This window comes from Gossypium raimondii, chromosome 12 (genome assembly GCF_025698545.1).
Source record: "Gossypium raimondii isolate GPD5lz chromosome 12, ASM2569854v1, whole genome shotgun sequence".
Lineage (NCBI taxonomy): Eukaryota > Viridiplantae > Streptophyta > Magnoliopsida > Malvales > Malvaceae > Gossypium > Gossypium raimondii.
The window spans coordinates 50,292,888-50,312,091 of NC_068576.1; the positions used below are offsets into that span (position 1 = coordinate 50,292,888).

Genomic DNA, 19,204 nt, shown 5'->3' on the forward strand with positions numbered 1-19,204 from the left:
ACCAATTCAATAAAATAGTTAAATATAAGGATGAGGTTAGATGCATAAACATTGATTCTATTTTTATATAAACTAATTAAATATTTGCTGGTGCCCAATTTTAATCATTTGTGCTTATATAAATAATAAAAGAATTTCAAAGGTAGACGTTTATAAAATTTTGGTATACCATTTTGAAATCCCTACTCATGATAAAATCCAAGAATTAAAACCAGCCAAAATTTTAAATTAATTCCCACCTATTTGAATTTTAGTATCAATTTGTTAAAGAGTTATTTAAAATTAAAATTGGTTTTAAACAGACAAGTAATGTGACATATACTGTATAAAATATTCACAAAATGATAAAAAAATTTGATTGGATTTTACTTCAACTGGTTATAAGTATTATTCTCAATGTAGGAGGATGAGTTGAGAGAAATTATGAATAGTTTTAGATATTGTCTTAAAAATAGCAGATATAATCAAAACTTAAATTAAATGGATATATAGTAACTAAATATAATATTTTCTAAATTTGTTACCAAAATAAATATATACATTAAATTACTACATTATATTAAGAGTTGGATTGTATTTTATCTTCTCCACTAAAAAAGGGTAAGTTAATCTCTGTACATTAGATTAAAAAGTATATTTATTCTTTCTATTTAAAATTTTATCCATTTGTATTGTTAAAAACTAACGTAGTTGACGAAATAATTAGACAGTGCCATATAGCATGCCACATGTACTTCATGCTGACGTACATAAACCAATTTTTAACATAATAAATTGATGAAATTTTTAACAAAAAAATCAATTTACTTTTTGATCTAACATACATGGACTAATTTGTCCATTTTTTAATAGAATACACAAAATGCAATCTATTGGCTCACATATCACTAATTCCATTAAATAAAACATTAACCGATCAAATCATCAGTTTATCAGTTCAACAGATTTGTCCAATTCATTTAAAAAACATTAAAAAATCAAAAAATCATATATATATATATATATTAAAAAAATTGATTCAACTAATCTAATGGTTTTCTTCGGACCGATATCTTTGCCGATTTCGGTCTAATTGGTTGAACCGACTAATTTGGTCCATTTCAAGGTTTTTTATTATTATGATTTTTATAGTTTTGATAATTTTATATAATTTTAATACTTGTAATAGTTTTTATAATTTTTATGAGTTTTTATAGAATTTTTTTATGTATTTATAAAAATTTAAATATGTTTTTATTATATTTTTTATAATATTTATACTTTATATCTATTTTCATATTTTTAATATTTAATAATTTATATAGAAAATATTAGATTAAACCGTAAGCTTCACGTGTCACCATCTGATTAGCCCGACAATTTATTCTAACATCAATATGGCCAATGATAATAATTATTAACGGAGGAGTTTAATTAATTAATTTAGTTAACATTAGAAGCTGAAGTTAATACAAGAACTTAATTAATTTTTAAGAAATTTTAACATATAAACCTTTAATAAACAAATATATATAGATAGATAGATACTAGCTTATTTCACCCTCCAATACGAGTGAAATATAAATTTTATAAAAATGTTTATTTTAAAATTAATGCTAATTTCTTAAAAGATAATGATATACATTTTAAGCAAAAATACCTTTTCAGTAGTGGTTTAAATTATTTCCGATAAATATATAAAATTTTAGAAGGATAAATATATAAAATTTTAATAAATTAATATTTAATTAATGATAACCATCTTAATAAAGGAGAAAGTATTCAAATCTTCCTCAGATTTAATAATATTGTTTCAAAAATATTTATCCCTGCATTAAATGAATATTAAATAAAATTTTATCTTTTTGATTAATTATTATTCTAGTTATTTTTTCTCTCCAAATTTTATATTCAATCATTTTCAGTTAAAGATAATAAAAATCTAATTATTTAAAAAGTATATTAATTTTTATAAATTATAAATTGTATTATATTTCAATATAATCATGACTTTAAAGTTCTCAAAACTTTAATCTTACCATTAAGCCAATCGCTCATTAATTTTAAGTTTTTTTAAGAAATGATAATTATATTTGGTGTTTACCGTCTATTTTTAAATTAAAAGAATTTTTATTTAAATACATTTTATATTTAAAATTTAATTATACATATTAACTTTGAGATGAAATTATTTTATTTTTATACTTTTTCGTTGCATTTTAACTGATTTTTTCATTAAAAATTTGAAATAATGGTAAGTAATTAATTTTACATAAAAAGAATTCAATGAATTCATTTGAAGGTTAATGTATAACTAAATTAAATATAAATTTAAATAATTTTATAATAATTCAACATGTGATTAATTAGAAAAGAAAAAAAAATAAAGTAAGGCCCCGTTCTTTAATGTTTCTCAGATGGACTTTTGGAATAAAAAGTATTTTTCCCTTAAAAGCATTAAAGAACGGACATCATTTCAGAAAAAAATTTAACTTAAGAAAAGGACTTTTTGGTAGATGGAGAAGTTGAAAATTTTAATTTTTTTCCGCCAAAAGCGCTTTTGGCTTTTATTTACATTTTTAACCTTTGTATTCTCCTAAAATTTTTAGTATTTATATTTGGTATATAAATATGATCCCTTTTTAAAAACTTTAATCCAAATATATGTAATATTTTAATTTGTTAGGTTTATGTTTTTTATGTTATGTTAATATCTAATATGAGTTATATATTCAAATACATTTTAAAATAAAATAATACAAATGTGTTAAAAGCATTAATTAAAATAAAAATAATTTTTATAATAATACAATTGTATCAATATCTAATTACAAATATTTAATTATTATATTTAAATATAGTTTATGTATTCTAATTAAATTTAATAAATAATTAATATTAATTACTTAGAAATATTTAAAATTAATATTTTATATTAAAATATTAACCATAAGTTATAATAAATTATTTTTATATTTTTGCTAAAATATCATAATATTAACTAATTTGAACATTATTTAAATACATATTTGTTACTTTATAATATCATGTCTAAAATAGATATCTTATTTCTCAAAAGTACTTTTTGACAGCCATACCAAACCCTCACAGCATTTTTCAAAAACAGTGAAGAACTGGCCCTAAATATAAAATACATAAATAAATAGAAAAATTTTCTTAATTGGAATTTTTTAAAATTTAAAATTGAATATTTTTCGTTGGAAACAAGTGAATAAATATATTTTAACATGTCTCCTAATTATTAAAATAACAATGATACCAACTAAGAATAAAAATATGGTACGATTATATATTATATACGTATATACATAATGAGAAAATGGTCAAAGTAGAATCGTTTGGTGTCGGCACCAGATCGTTGTATTTGTTTTAAACATTGAAGAATTAATTAAATAATTAAGAGAAAAAATGTATTATATACATTTTTATAATATAGGAAGGCAGTTCGAAGGTTGATGGCAATGGTTGGGTTCTGGTAAATATGAGATGGACCTCTCATCAACCCATATAATATATAAAACATAAAATTAAACCCAAAAAAGGGTATTGAAGCAAAATTTGCTTGTCCTTCTCTATCATAATCTTTTGGCCTTTCTTTGTCAAAATAAAGAAACCCATTTCTTTCATACCCTTAAAAATCTGGAAATTCGTAAGAAATCTCCTTTCTCTCTTAACTACTTCTTCTTGTGACATCACAACTGCTCTTGCTTTGTTCTCTTTTTTTCCCTTTATTTTCTCTTTGGGAGGGGGGCTGTAGTTTGTAGCTGAATCTTGGGCTTGTTCCTTTGAGTTGTGATCCTTTGCTTAGATTTGACAAATATATATTTTTTGTTTAATTTTGGAAGAGTAAGACTCGGAAGAGGAAATGGAGATTTGGGGATGGGTTTTTATTGGAATTCTTTTTCTTGCCGATTTTGTTGTCAAAATTGAGCCTTTCAAGCTGGGTCGTAGTCAACCTACTGAGAGAATTTCAGGTAAGATTTACCTCCTTTTTTTTACCATTTTTATCTCAGTGTATTTAGCGAGTTTCAGGAATTGATTTTTATAATATTTTTGGGGGTTTCTTTACTTTTTATGAACTATAATTCCGATCTACTTAAGTTAAATCTTACTAGAGATTTGCTTCGTTGTTTATGACTTTAAATTGATTCGTCTGGTTTTTTCCTTTTTTTTTTCTCTCAATTTCAATGCTTTGTATTCAATAATTACTCACCAAAAAGTGCCGATTTTAGTGTAAAAATATAAATGGGGTCAAGGTTTATGTATTTCCTAAGGTTGAGAAATTAGTTAATCCCAATGGTAAACAAAGGATAGAATAGAACTGAACTGCCTATTCGTACGTTAGAACAAATAAGTGGATATTGATGAACTTTTGATTGGATATCAATATTTGTAATGCTAATTGTATGATGTATTGGAATTTCGTAGCATACCTTTGCCATATTATTGATCTTAGTCCGAGTCAATTTAGTTTCAAGCTGAATAAGAATAGTACAATAAGTAGAAGAAGAAAACCGGAATAGTCTGATATTCGATGCTTTATGACCTTAGGTTCAAGATTTTAGTTCATGTGCTTATGTGATGATTGCTGCTAAAAAAATAATCTGAAATTCGATGATCAACATTCTATGTGAGGATTTCTTAGGGCTGTTTTAGGATTAAGGGATTCTTTCTAAGAAAACTGATCTAGGCCATATGGGCTATATCAACATCGTGTGAAGTTTGGAAATTCAATTACCCGCTTTACAAAAGTAGGCATGTGGCATTATCTACTTAATATAGGAACATTGTTTTTTCCCCCTCTACGAGGATGTCCAAACTTCGTTATTTTCCTTATTTCATTAATCGGATATAGAGTGAAAGGGAAGACAGAATTTGGACTTAAAGAGACTGAGGAGCAGGAAAAGTTTCCTCATTGGTCAATTGAATTGATTTTGAGCATCTTTGCCACAATGACATTCTTTACTATTAACCAATCAACTCTATTGCAATCAAGTTTGAAGTGTGGAATTACAAATTCGATGGGGCTTTCATGTTTGCAGGCAGTGCTGGTGATGTCTTGGAAGATAATCCAGTTGGAAGGTTGAAAGTCTTTGTTTATGAACTTCCTAGCAAATACAACAAGAAGATATTGCAGAAGGACCCAAGATGCCTCAACCACATGTTTGCTGCTGAGATCTACATGCATAGGTTTCTTTTATCAAGTCCTGTCCGAACCCTCAACCCTGAGGAGGCTGATTGGTTTTACACTCCTGTATACACTACATGTGACCTTACACCAAATGGCCTTCCTTTGCCATTTAAGTCGCCACGAATGATGAGAAGTGCAATTCAGCTTATTTCTTCGAATTGGCCTTATTGGAACCGGACAGAAGGAGCTGATCACTTCTTTCTAGTGCCACATGACTTTGGAGCATGCTTCCATTATCAAGTATTACCCTGCCCTCCATTATTCTCAATTTCTTGCACTGTCTTGTATGATAATCGGCACATATTTCAACTGATTGGCTTGATTATTGATTTCCTACGGTGCCCCACTGGATTTTAGTCTTTAGCAATTGTCTGAATGCTTTTTGGTTCTTGTTTCCTGGAAAATGATTACCCTCCCCCCCATCTTTTATTTGGAATAGACCATTACCTATGCGTGTATGTTGTTGCAGGAGGAGAAAGCTATTGAAAGGGGGATTCTTCCCTTACTCCAACGAGCCACATTGGTCCAAACTTTTGGACAACGGAATCATGTTTGCCTGAAAGAGGGCTCAATTACAATTCCACCATATGCTCCACCCCAGAAAATGCAAACACACCTGATTCCTGACAAAACTCCTAGGTCCATTTTTGTTTACTTCCGTGGACTGTTTTATGATGTTGGAAATGACCCTGAAGGCGGTTACTATGCAAGGTATGTCTCACTAAGCTGACTTGTTAGTAGACTTGTGTTTGAACAATAAAAGGACCCCTTTTTTTTATGAGATGTTTTGCTGTGGAAATTATGATAATGGAATTGAGGCCTGCTTTTGAATTGCTAGAAAAGATTAGAGAACCATGATTAAATTGCCACATTCCAAACCAAAAACGATTGAATGATTTTCTTTTTAAATGCAATGTAAGTTATTTATGGATGCTTGTCCTCAAGATAATTGTGATTCTAGCCACTTGAGTTCAATTCTGCAGGGGGGCTAGAGCAGCAGTATGGGAGAACTTCAAGGACAACCCACTTTTTGACATTTCAACCGAGCACCCAACTACCTACTATGAGGACATGCAACGAGCTGTATTTTGTTTGTGCCCACTTGGATGGGCACCTTGGAGCCCTAGATTGGTTGAAGCAGTGATATTCGGATGCATTCCTGTTATTATAGCAGATGACATTGTTCTACCTTTTGCGGATGCAATTCCATGGGAAGAAATTGGAGTTTTTGTTGACGAGAAAGATGTGCCCAACTTGGACACGATACTCACATCAATCCCACCAGAAGTAATACTAAGAAAGCAGAGATTGCTTGCTAACCCTTCAATGAAGCAGGCAATGTTATTCCCCCAACCTGCTCAACCCGGAGATGCTTTCCATCAAGTTTTGAATGGGCTTGCGCGTAAGTTGCCGCATGACAAGAGCGTGTACTTGAAGCCTGGTGAAAGGGTGTTGAATTGGACAGCTGGCCCTGTTGGTGATCTGAAACCTTGGTAGCAGTTGTAACATCAAATTCCTAAAACCTTCCAGCACTCTGCTGATTTGACCTACCTCTGAACGTTATCGGGGTTTATCTGTGTAAGTGATCCAGAGATACAAAAAATGTAGAACATAATTCTTCCAAAATGAATTAGAATATTGGTCTTTGTTTTGCAGCTTTAGCAATGTGATTGTTCCTTGTATGTTATCTCAGAATTGATTAATTCAAAGAAACTACATCATTATAGGTTGATAATGATCTTTGTGGTGTTACAACTTTCAAAGGTGGTTCCTATGACGCTTCACCCTCATTCCCTGCATTCATCTTTTCTAACTGGTTATTGGATTTGATCCCAACCAAATCCCTCCTCCCTAATTCATTTATTTACCACCATTCATGATTCAATTTTTTATATACAAACTTTATAATTTCAGTTTTAAGAAAATCTTTGAAATAATTTAAAATTTTTAATTATTAAACTCTTTTGATATTATTATACAGATGCTATCCTATATTCTTTAATTTTTATTTTCAGGTGGGTTATTTTCGTAAATAATAAAAAAATAGATATATTTATAAAAATGTGGATGATATATGTAATTTCAAAAGTAAATTGTAGAGGGTTAAATAAGTGAAGTCCAAATGTAGGAAGAAAAAGTGGGTAGGGAGAGCTTGTGTGGGGAGCATGACAGCCACGCTTCCACGTATTTTACCAAACTACACACCACTTCATCACCCTCTTATCTTCTCCACCCTTCTCTTCCAATCTTCTCACAAAGCAGAGTAGCAGCAGCAAAACAAAGCAAATGGCCCTCCAAGCGCCCACTATCTCCATAAAACCATCTAATTCTCCACTTGCTCCTACACCCAATGCTGGCCTGCGGCCACCCTTCGATCGTTTTGCTTTGAAATCATCTTTCTTTTCTCCATCGCTCCATCTCTTGCTTCCCTCTCCCCACCAGCGCCGTCCAACTAATACTGCTTCACCTGCACCAAAGTTTTCCATGCGTGTGGCCTCCAAGCAAGCTTATATTTGCCGTGATTGCGGGTACACACCTCACTGTTTCGATCTTCTTTGTTGTTGATTTACACTGTTTCTAAGTTGAAATCCAAGGGTTCTTGAATTTATCCTTTGGACGATTGTTGCAGGTATATATATAATGAGAGGACTCCCTTTGAGAAAGTTTCTGATAGTTACTTTTGTCCCGGTAAACCATTTTTTTTCACTCTTATAAAATGAATGTGATTTCTTGATTCTTGTTTTGTTAAGGTTCCACTTCAGTTTGAACCATTGTTGGAATTTCTTGAAACTTAGGGTGAGTTTAGAGTGAGTGTAAAAACAGCAGTAGCAGTGAAATTAGATATTGTAGTGATACTGGAGCGTAAGTAAGCTAAACGTACCGCACTCAATCCCGCATCAAACTCACTCTTAATTGCTTAAAGTAAAATGAGTTCAGAACAAATAATTTATACCATCGTATTTGAATGGGAATTTGCAGTTTGTGGTGCTCCAAAGAGGAGATTCAAGCCATATCAGCCAGCTGTGACAAGATATGCTAATGATACAGATATTAGAAAGGCTCGAAAAGAACAAATAAAAAGAGATGAAGCTGTTGGGTAACGCCCCCAAACTCCCTTAAAACACTTTCTTAACCCTTCACCTTTACTTTTTAAATTGCTTTGTTGATCAGCTAACGTTTGGGTTTTGATTTCATGTTTGAAATTAATGCAGGAAAGCATTGCCTATTGCAATTGTGGTTGGAATTGCAGTGCTTGTTGGTTTATACTTTTACCTTAACAGTACCATCAGCGGATGAACGAAATGGAGGAAAATGCCGTACATGCTCCAGAATTTGAAGGATTATTGCTGTGATTTTGTTGTATTTCTGTAGAATTTTAATTCAATTCACTTCTATTACCTTCTTGAATCGCATGTGATGAAGCATGAAATTGCAATATTGACATTGTTTTTGAATGAAACTACGATACGTGAACTAGAAGCACTGCAATGGATATATGCAGAGTCTTATCAACTCTTGATGAAATAGAATTACCCGTAATGCTAGGGCATTTAGAACATGTTGCTTTGACTGTACTCATGTTTTAAAAAACTCCAAATGCATTGGAAAAACTGAGAAAAATAAATATGACCATGCCAGATATTATGATCCTGCAATCCATTTCTTCTTTGTATAATTAATAGTTTTTTTGAGCAAAAGTGTCAAAAACCCAGAAAAAAATGTAAAAAAGAAAAACCCCACAAACTTTATTCAAATCATCAAAGGAAAAATACACTGTTTTATTAACAATAATCATATAGTCATAGAGGCACCGGAAGAAATCTGTCTCATCAGCTTCCCATGGAGATGATCACTCGATCCCAAAGATTCAATCAAAGCTTGATTCCTCTTCCCATCAGCTTCCTTGAAACAATAAACAGGCGCCTGCCATTTAGAATCCTCAAGAACAGCTCCCACTTCAAATGTCATTACATGAGCAGTGTACCCTACAAACACACCCAAAAATCAACATCGAGAAATCAATGAACCCTTCCCTTCAAAATAACAATGCTGGGGAAAAAAGCAAAATAAAGAAAAATGGGAACTGATACCAGAGTAGAAAGCCCAGAAAACAGGTCTCTTAGTGACGACATCTTCATAGTACCAAATGAAGTCGACTTTCTCCCAAACATTGCAAAGGAACCCATCTTTTTGTTGTTGTCCCAAGTAATTAGCTCCATCAAGCCAATTAGGACGGAGAATACCGACATCAAAGTGCAAGACTCTGCATTCTTTGTTCGAATCCAGAGTGTAGATAAACGAAGTGCCATTGTCCCATTCAAGGTCGTAAAGGAGCTTACCGAGCTGGTTCTGAATAATGTTGAAATTGCGGCCATTAGGCCAGTCGTACCAGAGATCAACTTTCTGGAGAGTGCCACTGTTGTTCATGAAGAGAACGGAGTGGAATTGAAGAGGCCATGTTGATGGTGTTGGGTCGTTGGGTTTCGATGCTAACAGTGAGAAATGGAATGAAATGAATACAAGGAGGATGAAAATGGGTTTAACTGTAGAAGCCATTCAAAAGCTAAACTGGTGAAGGAAAAAAGAACACAAACAGATAATCGAGGAAAAAAAAGAGGATTGGAAATTTGAGGTTGCCTTACCCTCAAAAATTGACGTGGCAATTGTAAAAAGTGATAGAATAACTTTTTCAACCCTCAATTTTTTCAGTTTTATCAATTTGACCCTTACAGTATAAAAATACATAAGAATTTAAAAAAATATATATATTTTGTAATTTCAATAAAAATCTTACCAATACATTAATACTATAAATTAAGCTTAATGTATTTCTTCGAAAGAATATATTTAGGGTTGGATTCAAGGTAATCGATCTTGCCTTAGAAGTATCATTTTCTATTAGTATCGATGGAATATATTTACCGCTATTTTTGCAAAACATTTCATATATGTATATAAAAAGTATTTATAAATATAAGATAATGAGATTTATTAAACCTCAAATATAAAATACTCATAAAAATAAAACTTTAGTTAAAGCGGTAAAGAAAAGATTTTTAAAAATGTTAGTGGTGTGGACTCAAATATCACCCTATGTAAATTTTAAGATATCCAAAAAAAAAACACCCTCATCAATTACATAAAATAGTCTTTAATAAGCTTCACAAATACAAATTCATCATTAAACAACCTCAAAATAAACAAGTAACAAAAATAAATAAGATTATCGCATTCTATACATATAACAATTAGTAATTTAACAAATCCAAAATAAATAATAAAATTTAAATTTAAATTTAAATTTAAAATACATTTTAAAATAATTGATGTCAGCTATTGAAATCATTGAAGGTGCTAATGATTTAGACTAATTAATAATATTATAATAATAGAGAGATCAAATTAGATTAAATAAAAATATACAAATTAAATAATAAACTTAAGCATAGCAGGATGATCGATATCATAATATTACCTATCTAACACCCCTAACCCACATTTGTCGTCGGAATAAGGTTTCAGAGCATTACCGAAGTTTACCAATCAAACAAACTTGAATTTCAAACATTTCATATCATATAATATTCAAGTCATAAACCAATCAAACTTATATATATTGTCTATTATTCGAGCCCTCGAGGCCCAAAATACATGTTAGAAATAAGTCGAGACCAATTCAGAAACTCAAAGAAATTTTTCGAAAAATATTAAAAATTTTCAAAGCTACAGGGTTCACATGGTCGTGTGGTCAGGCTGTGTGGGCATTCGAAATAGGGACACTCGACCGTGTCCCAGCCCGTGTCTGTACCAGTGTAACTAGGGGTGAGCATTCGATCGAATCGAATCGAAAATTTTCGAGTTAATCGAGTTTTCGAATCTCATTTTATCATCCTAACTTTATTTGAAGTTTTCTCGAATCGAGTCGAGTGAGATGGAATTCGAATCGAATCGAATCGAATATATTTGTTCGAGTTAAATTTTAAAAAATAATTTTAGGTCCTTGTAACCATTGTCACCCATCGTAATAAAATTTGTCCACCTTAATCAAATTTTTTATTAACTTTCATCACTTCTTATTAATTTTTATATACTGGTTAGCTTCTTTGCTTGCTTAGTTGTTTCAATTATCTTCAGATTCTTGTCACTATGTATTTTAGAATTAAAAAATATATTAAATGTAAAAATATGATTTTTTAATAAAAGTTATTTTAAAAATAAAATGTGAAATTGATACCAATATACAATTTTAACACGAATATTTTATAGCATAATTAATAATTCAATTTTAATATAAATATTCAATATGACTAAACAATTCAATAATATAAATAATATAAAATGTGAAATTTAATTTAATAATATAAATAGTAGATATAAATAAAATTATTACTATTTATGTTTAGTGATTTTTATTTGGATATTTTGATTTTTATTTGGGAGTAAAGGGTGAGAAGTAAAAGTTTAGAGGAAAAATAAAAGTTTTGGGGAATAAAAGTTTGAGGAAAGTAAATAGGGGAGTAAAATTTTGGAGGAAAATATTAAAAAAATTGGAGGGGGAGGGTTTGGGATAGATGGGAGATGAGATGGGAAGAGAATAAAAGTTTTAGGGAAAAGTGGGAGGAGTAAAATTTTGGGGAAAATAAAAGGTTTTAAGGGTTTTTGGGAGTAAAATTTTGAGAAAAAATAAATGGGAGAGTAAAATTTTGGTGGGAAATGGATTTTGGGTAGATTGGGAGGTTGGGAGGGGAGGGGAGGGGAGGGGAGTAAAAGTTTTGGGGAGAAAGTGGGAAGGAGTAAAAGTTTTGAGGAAAAAGTAAAAAGGTTTGGGAGTTTGGGGTAAAAATGTAAAATATTATGTTTGATATTCGAATTATTCGAATTATTCGAGTTATTCAAATTCGAAAACTCAACTCGATTCGAACTCGAAATTTGAAAAAAAAATTCGAGTTGATTCGAATAACTCGATTAACTCGATTCGTTTAACTCGAAATTCGAATTTTTTTTCGATTTTTTCGAGTCGAATCGAGTTTTGCTCACCCCTAAATGTAACTCTTTGACTTGGGTCACACGGCTAAGCCACACACCCATGTGCCAAACCGTGTGCCCTTTCGAAATGGCTTAGCACGCCTGTGTGCTAGTCGTGTGTCTCACATGACCTAGTCACACTCCCGTGTACTAGCTGTGTGTCTCACACGGCCTAGTCACACACCCATGTGTCTGGCCATGTGGAATCAGAATGTACCTTAAACAACAAGTTTACCATTTTCTGCAAGCTTGGACACAAAGTAATTCAAAAACCATTCGTTTAACCAGTTCAAAACACAATCAAACACATTCAAATCATGTCAAAACAATCATCCTAGGTGCCTAACCAATGTACCCTCATGGGTACCACATTTATATCATCAAAACATATCATCAAAGCATTATTCAAGATCAAATTATAAACATACCTAATTTAATCCATTTTGCCTAGTTTATGAATATTTAGACATCAAATTAACATGCTATAATATAACTTCAAACACAAACACATATTCATATGTATATACCAACCAATATTAAACTTACAACCTCGTTTACAATCAAACCACAAAATAACTATCATTTAGACACCCTAGGTACATGCCGACACAAAAGAGTAATCATCACCACGTTTGAGTTCGGGAGCGTTGTTGGATGCAGAATCGGCGATCGAAATTGAAGTATCTAATCTGTGCACGGAAAACAAAAACTGTATGCTGAGTAAAACTCAGTGGTATTTCTATAATCCGAATATTTAAAGATAAGAGATTACAAATGTATATTTGAAATATAAACACATATTAATATTATTTAAAAATCACAACTACCATGTGCCAACTCTTTGAATTCTTACATAATAACATATCATATTTCATTTGTTTCACAAATATCCCAATTCTCATACTTGCTATATAAATAGTTTTTCACAATTTGTTTCACATTTCATTTAAACAATGGCATTATCCATTCCATATTCAATTCATGAGTATATAACTCATATATTCCATGTATTTACAACATATTTCACATTCTATTTTAATTCACTATATCACTTCCATTTCTCATATCATGCCCTTTCAATATCAATTATAGAACTTTATTATTTATTTACCCCTATTAACACGACTCAGACTCGGACGGATATACAGATCCAACTAAATACACAAGTTTGACACCCAGTGCCTCATCAGATAATTCGAAGTAATAAATTAACACCCAGTGTCTCATCAGTTAAACCGAAGTAAATTGGCACCCAGTACCTCATCAAACAAATCCGAAGTAATAAATTGGCACCCAGTCATCAACTCAAAGTCGAAGAAGTCCCTGAACTCATCCAATCCTATGGCATGCCATCTATATCCGACTCAACCTAATACAGTTAATAGGGTTTAATTTCACTTTCCTAATACAACCAAAATTCAATTATCATATTTGCACACATAGATATATTCATTTCAATTCAATAACCAATACATTCATAATATATATATCAATTCAATCCATTTAATCAACTTTAATTCAATTCAATGTCAAAGTGCCAAATACTCACCTCAACACTTATCATATGTATTAATTAAAAATACAACAATTAATAACTAATTTCTGATTATAGAAATACAAACCAGAAATTTCGAGCTATTCGACGTCAACTTTATCTTCCCCTTTTTGGTCGAGAATTCTGGTACGACGTTAGCTACGGAATTAAAACAATTAAAATTCATCAATATAACACAATTCAATTTCTTATTGAATATTTCAATTTTGACTCAATTTTTGCCTAAATTTTAATTTAGCCCCTAAATCGAGACTAATTTTATTTCTTCATAATTAATCCTATATTTTCATGCAAATTCCACTTTAAATTAAATTTAACTCCTTATTTTCACTTAAATCTATAAATTTCAAAATTTTCACAATTTAATCCCTATTACTAAAATTTACAATTTGTTCTACAATTTAATCCTTTTTTATTTCTAACTTTTAAATCTATCAATTTAATCCCTAATACTAAAATTATTCAACATTGACAACACTTAAAAACTCAATAATTGCTAAACTTTCGACATGAGTTGGGTAGTACTTAACACCGGATTCTAAAATATAAAATTACAAGAAAAATAGACTAAATTGACTAACCAATTGAACTTGGAAACTTTAAAACCCTAAATCCCTTCGTCTCATTTTTCTCCTTTTCTTTTCTTTATGTTTCATTTAGCCTTCTTGGCTTTTTTTTATTTACTTATTATTATTGTTAGAATTAAGTGACTCGAATCCCTATTTAAATAAAATACAGTGGTAAAATAAAATAAAAAGTAAAATCCATATAGAACTACATTTATTTTATTTTATTTTAGAATAAGGTTTTTTAAACCTTATTAAACTCCATCTATTTGATATTGATTAAAATAAGGTGTTTCAATCTTACTACACTCCTATTAGAATATGGTTTTACAAGCCTATAAGTAGACATAGTCTACTCCTCTTGTAATCATTCGAATTCGACATAATGAATTTTTCTTCTCCTCTACTCGTGGTTTTTTCTCGAAAGGGTTTCCACGTAAAAATCTGTGTGTTCTTTATTTTTATTTCTCTTTTCTTTGCGATATATTATCATTACCGACATTTTATTATTTTACAAATTGGTATCAGCGCTTTTGGGTTGTTCATCTCAATTACGGTAATTGCATATTTGAAGTGTGAAATTCCGCTGTTGGATCACAACACTAGATTTGCGTTGTGGCAGATAAAGATACAGACAGTTCTTGCACAAATGAAATTAGAAGAAGCCCTGCTAGGGGTAGCTAAGATGCCTTCGACATTGACGGAGGAAGAGAAAAAGTGCAAAGATCGAAAGGCGTTAACACATTTACATCTATGTTTTTCTAACGAAATTTTGTAGGATGTGATGAAGAAGAAGACCGTCGCTAAATTATGGAAGAGGCTAGAACAAATATGTATGTCAAAAACTCTAACCAACAAGCTGCATATGAAACAATATATATTTATGCTCATCGTTTGAAGGAAGGTGCGCCTGTGCACAAACACTTAACAGTGTTTAAATAAATTCTCTCAAACTTGGAGGCCATGGAGGTTCAGTATGATAAGGAAGATCTAGGATTGATTCTACTTTGTTCGTTGCCTCCATCTTATTCAACCTTTAGAGACACGATTTTATATAGCCGCGAGTCTCTCATAGTTGGTGAGGTTTATGATTCTTTGACCTCGTATGATAAGATGAAACATCTTGTGGTTAAAACTGACTCTCAAGGAGAGGGTCTCATTGTTCGTGGGAGACAAGATTGAAATGCTGATGATGATCGTGGAAGGACACAAGAACGAAATCCTCGCGGTAAATCTAAATAAGGGTAGATCGAAGTCTTCAAATAGAGATAGAGCTTGTAACTTTTGCAAGAAGAATGACACATTAAATCTGAGTGCTATAAGCTACAAAATAAGATCAAAAGGGAGGTTGCAAATCAAAAGGGAAAACAACCAGAAAATTTCAGTGAAGCTGATGTTGTAGAAGACTATAGTGATAGTGAACTTCTAGTCGCTTCTAAAGTGGTCGAGGAGTGGATCCTTGATTCGGGCTGCACCTTCCATATGAGTCTCAATCGGGATTAATTTACAACTTAAGAAACAGTGTCTGAAGGTGTTGTTTTGATGGGAAATAATGCTTCGTGTAAAATCACAGGTGTTGGAATAATTAAAGTTAAGATGTTTGACGGAGTTGTCAAAACACTTAGTGACGTATGTCATGTTCAAGAATTGAAGAGAAATTTAATTTTGTTGAGTACTCTTGATTCAAAAGGGTACAAATACACAACTGAAAGTGGGGTTTTAAAGATTTCCAAAGGTTCCTTCGTTGTGATGAAAGGGCAGAGAAAGACTGCCAAGTTATATGTTCTACAGGGTTTTATTGTTACTAGTGATGCAGTTGTCGCTTCCTCTTCCTTGTTAGATGATGATATTACTAAACTTTGGCATATGCGCCTAGGGCATATGAGTGAGAATGGCATGGCAGAATTGAGCAAAAGAGGACTTCTTGATGGGCAAGGAATTTGCAAACTAAAATTCTGTAAGCACTACGTTTTTGGGAAAGCAAAAGAGAGTTCGATTCACCAAAGGAATCCATAACACGAAGGGAACATTGGAATATATTCATTCTAACATGTGGGGGCCATCTAGAGTGCTTTCAAGTGGTGGAACTAATTATATGCTAACTTTTATTGATGATTTTTTTAAAAAAAGTTTGGGCGTTCTTCTTGAAGCAGAAAAAATATATGTTTTCCGCATTTAAGTATTGGAAAACTATGGTTGAAAAACAGATGGGAAAAAAAATAAAATACCTTCGCTCAGATAATGGTTTAGAATTCTATTCTGATGAATTTAATAAATTGTACAAGTTAGAAGGGATCGTGAGACACTTGACAGTTCGTCATACTCCACAGCAAAACGGCATTGCAGAATGAATAAACAGAACAATCATGAAGAATGTTCGATGTATGTTGTCAAATGCAAACTTACTAAAGTCATTTTGGGTCGAAGTAACCTCTACTGTATGTTTTTTGATCAACCGATCTCCATCCGTTGCCATTGAGAAAAAGACTCCACAAGAGGTATGATCTGGTAATCCTGCTGACTATTCTGATTTAGAGATATTTGGGTGTCCTGCGTATGCTTATGTTAATAATGGAAAATTATAACCGAGATCCATTAAACGTGTTTTTCTTGGTTATAAAGCTAGTGTAAAAAGGTATAAGTTATGGTGTCGTGAAAATAGAAAAGCTATGATTAGCAGAGATGTTGTTTTTGATGAAACTGCTATGCTACTTAACTTATCTCTTAATGACTCTTCCAATAAAGAAAATCAAAAGTAGGTGAAGTATTAGATTAATCCAGAATCTACAACAGAGTCAACTCTTCAAGTTAGTACAAAAATTCAGAATAGAATTGCTTCTTCACCACAATACTCTATCGCCAAAAACATAACTAGAAGATAAATTAAACCTTCAAAGAAGTATGCCGAGGCTGATCTAGTTGCTTATGCTTTAAATGTGGCCGAAGATATATATGCAAACCAAGAGCCATCTAATTATTCTGAGGCGGTTAGCTGTGAAGACTAAAAAAAGTGGATGTTTGCTATGCAAGAGGAGATGAAATCACTCCACAAAAATAGAACATGGGATCTTGTGAAACTTCCTAAAGGTAAAAAGGTTGTTTGTTGTAAATGGGTGTTTAAAAAGAAATAAGGGACTCCAGGAGTTGAAGAACCAAAATATAAAGTAAGGCTTGTTGCAAAAGGTTACAGTCAAATTCTAGGAGTGGACTTCATAGATGTGTTCTCCCCAATTGTGAAGCATAGTTCGATTCAAGCTTTGCTTGGTACTGTGGTCATGCATGATTTGGAGCTTGAGCAGTTAGATGTAAAAACTGCATTTTTGCATGGAAAACTTGATGAAGATATTTACATGGAACAACTAGAGGGTTTTACAATCTCAGAAAAAGAGGACTATGTTTGCTTGTTGAAAAGTCCCTTTATAGTTTGAAACAGTCACCAAGATAGTGGTACAAGAGGTTTGATTCCTTTATGACTTCTTATGATCTAAAAAGAAGTAGCTTTGACAGTTGTGTTTACTTTAAGAAAAACAATGATGGTTTTTTTATGTATCTACTCATTTATGTTGATGACATGTTGATAGCAGCGAAAGATAAATGAGAGATAAGAAATGTTAAAGCCCAACTAAGTGATAAATTTGAGATGAAAGATTTGGGACCAGCAAAGAAGATACTTGGTATGGAGATTCTCAGAGATAGAAAAGCAAGTAAATTGTACCTAAGCCAGAAGGGGTACATTGGGAAAGTTTTTTACATGTTCAATATGCAGAGTGCTAAGCCTGTTAGTACTCATTTAGCAGCCAATTTCAGACTTTCATCTGCTTTGTCTCTACAATTAGATGATGAGATTGAGTACATGTCACATGATCCATACTCTGGTGCAGTGGGATCTCTCATGTATGCTATAGTTTGTTCACGTCCAGATTTATCATATACATTCAGTGTAGTTAGCAGATACATGGCAAATCGCGGTAAAAAATATTGGAAAACAGTTTAGTGGATTTTAAGATACTTACGAGGTACTACTGATGTTTGCTTATAGTTTGGAAGAACTAGAGATTGAGTCATTGGGTATGTTGATGCTGATTTTGTTGGAGACCTTGATAGAAGAAGATCTCTTACAGGTTATGTCTTTACAATCGGAGGCTGTGCAATCAGTTGGAAAGCCACTTTGCAAACTACAGTCTCTTTGTCTACCACTGAAGCTGAGTACATGGCGATTACTGAGGCTTGTAAAGAAGCTATTTGGTTGAAGGGACTCTTTAGTGAACTCAATAAAGACCTTCAAATCAGTACGGTATTTTGTGACAGTCAGAGTGCCATCTTCCTTACAAAAGATCAAATATTTCATGAGAGAACAAAACACATTAATGTTCGATATCATTTTGTTTGTGATATTATTGCTCGTGGTGATATTGTTGTGAGCAAAATTAGTACTCATGAAAATCCTGCAGATATGATGACTAAGTCACTTCCTATAACCAAGTTTAAGCATTGCTTAGACTTGGTTGGTGTTCATTGTTGAAGTTAAACCCTTAAATGGTTTTATGGAAGAAGTGGAGAACTTGTTCATTGAGAGTTCGCGATGAAGAACTTGTTCGTTGAGAGTTCGTGATGAAGAACTTGTTCGTTTAGAATTCGTGTCAAGGTGGAGATTGTTAGAATTAAGTGACCCGAATCCTTATTTAAATAAAATATAGTGGTAAAATAAAATAAAAGTAAAATTCATATAGAACTACACTTCTTTTATTTTATTTTAGAATAAGGTTTTTAAACCTTATTAAACTCCATCTATTTGATATTGATTAGAATAAAGTGTTTCAATCTTACTACACTCCTATTAGAATATGGTTTTTCAAGCCTATAAAT

The 19,204-nt window shown here is 31.7% G+C and overlaps 3 protein-coding genes across 3 annotated transcripts; 2 read left to right on the forward strand and 1 right to left on the reverse strand.

The window, feature by feature from the left end:
• Positions 1–3,486: 3,486 nt before the first annotated feature.
• Positions 3,487–6,926, forward strand: LOC105764841 (probable beta-1,4-xylosyltransferase IRX10L). The gene is made up of 4 exons (XM_012583613.2): positions 3,487–3,974; positions 5,043–5,431; positions 5,661–5,902; positions 6,175–6,926. The coding sequence occupies exons 1-4, from the start codon at positions 3,866–3,868 to the stop codon at positions 6,686–6,688; spliced, it is 1,254 nt and encodes a 417-aa protein (XP_012439067.1). The 5' UTR covers positions 3,487–3,865; the 3' UTR covers positions 6,689–6,926.
• A 398-nt stretch (positions 6,927–7,324) lies between these two features.
• On the forward strand, positions 7,325–8,686 carry LOC105764843 (uncharacterized). The gene is made up of 4 exons (XM_012583615.2): positions 7,325–7,719; positions 7,821–7,879; positions 8,171–8,288; positions 8,404–8,686. Exons 1-4 carry the CDS (start codon positions 7,478–7,480, stop codon positions 8,486–8,488), a joined length of 504 nt encoding a protein of 167 aa, XP_012439069.1. The 5' UTR covers positions 7,325–7,477; the 3' UTR covers positions 8,489–8,686.
• A 227-nt stretch (positions 8,687–8,913) lies between these two features.
• LOC105764842 (uncharacterized protein At4g14100) lies at positions 8,914–9,806 on the reverse strand. The gene is made up of 2 exons (XM_012583614.2): positions 9,283–9,806; positions 8,914–9,177 (listed from the first exon to the last, which is right to left on the reverse strand). The coding sequence occupies exons 1-2, from the start codon at positions 9,746–9,748 to the stop codon at positions 8,984–8,986; spliced, it is 660 nt and encodes a 219-aa protein (XP_012439068.1). The 5' UTR covers positions 9,749–9,806; the 3' UTR covers positions 8,914–8,983.
• Positions 9,807–19,204: the final 9,398 nt, after the last annotated feature.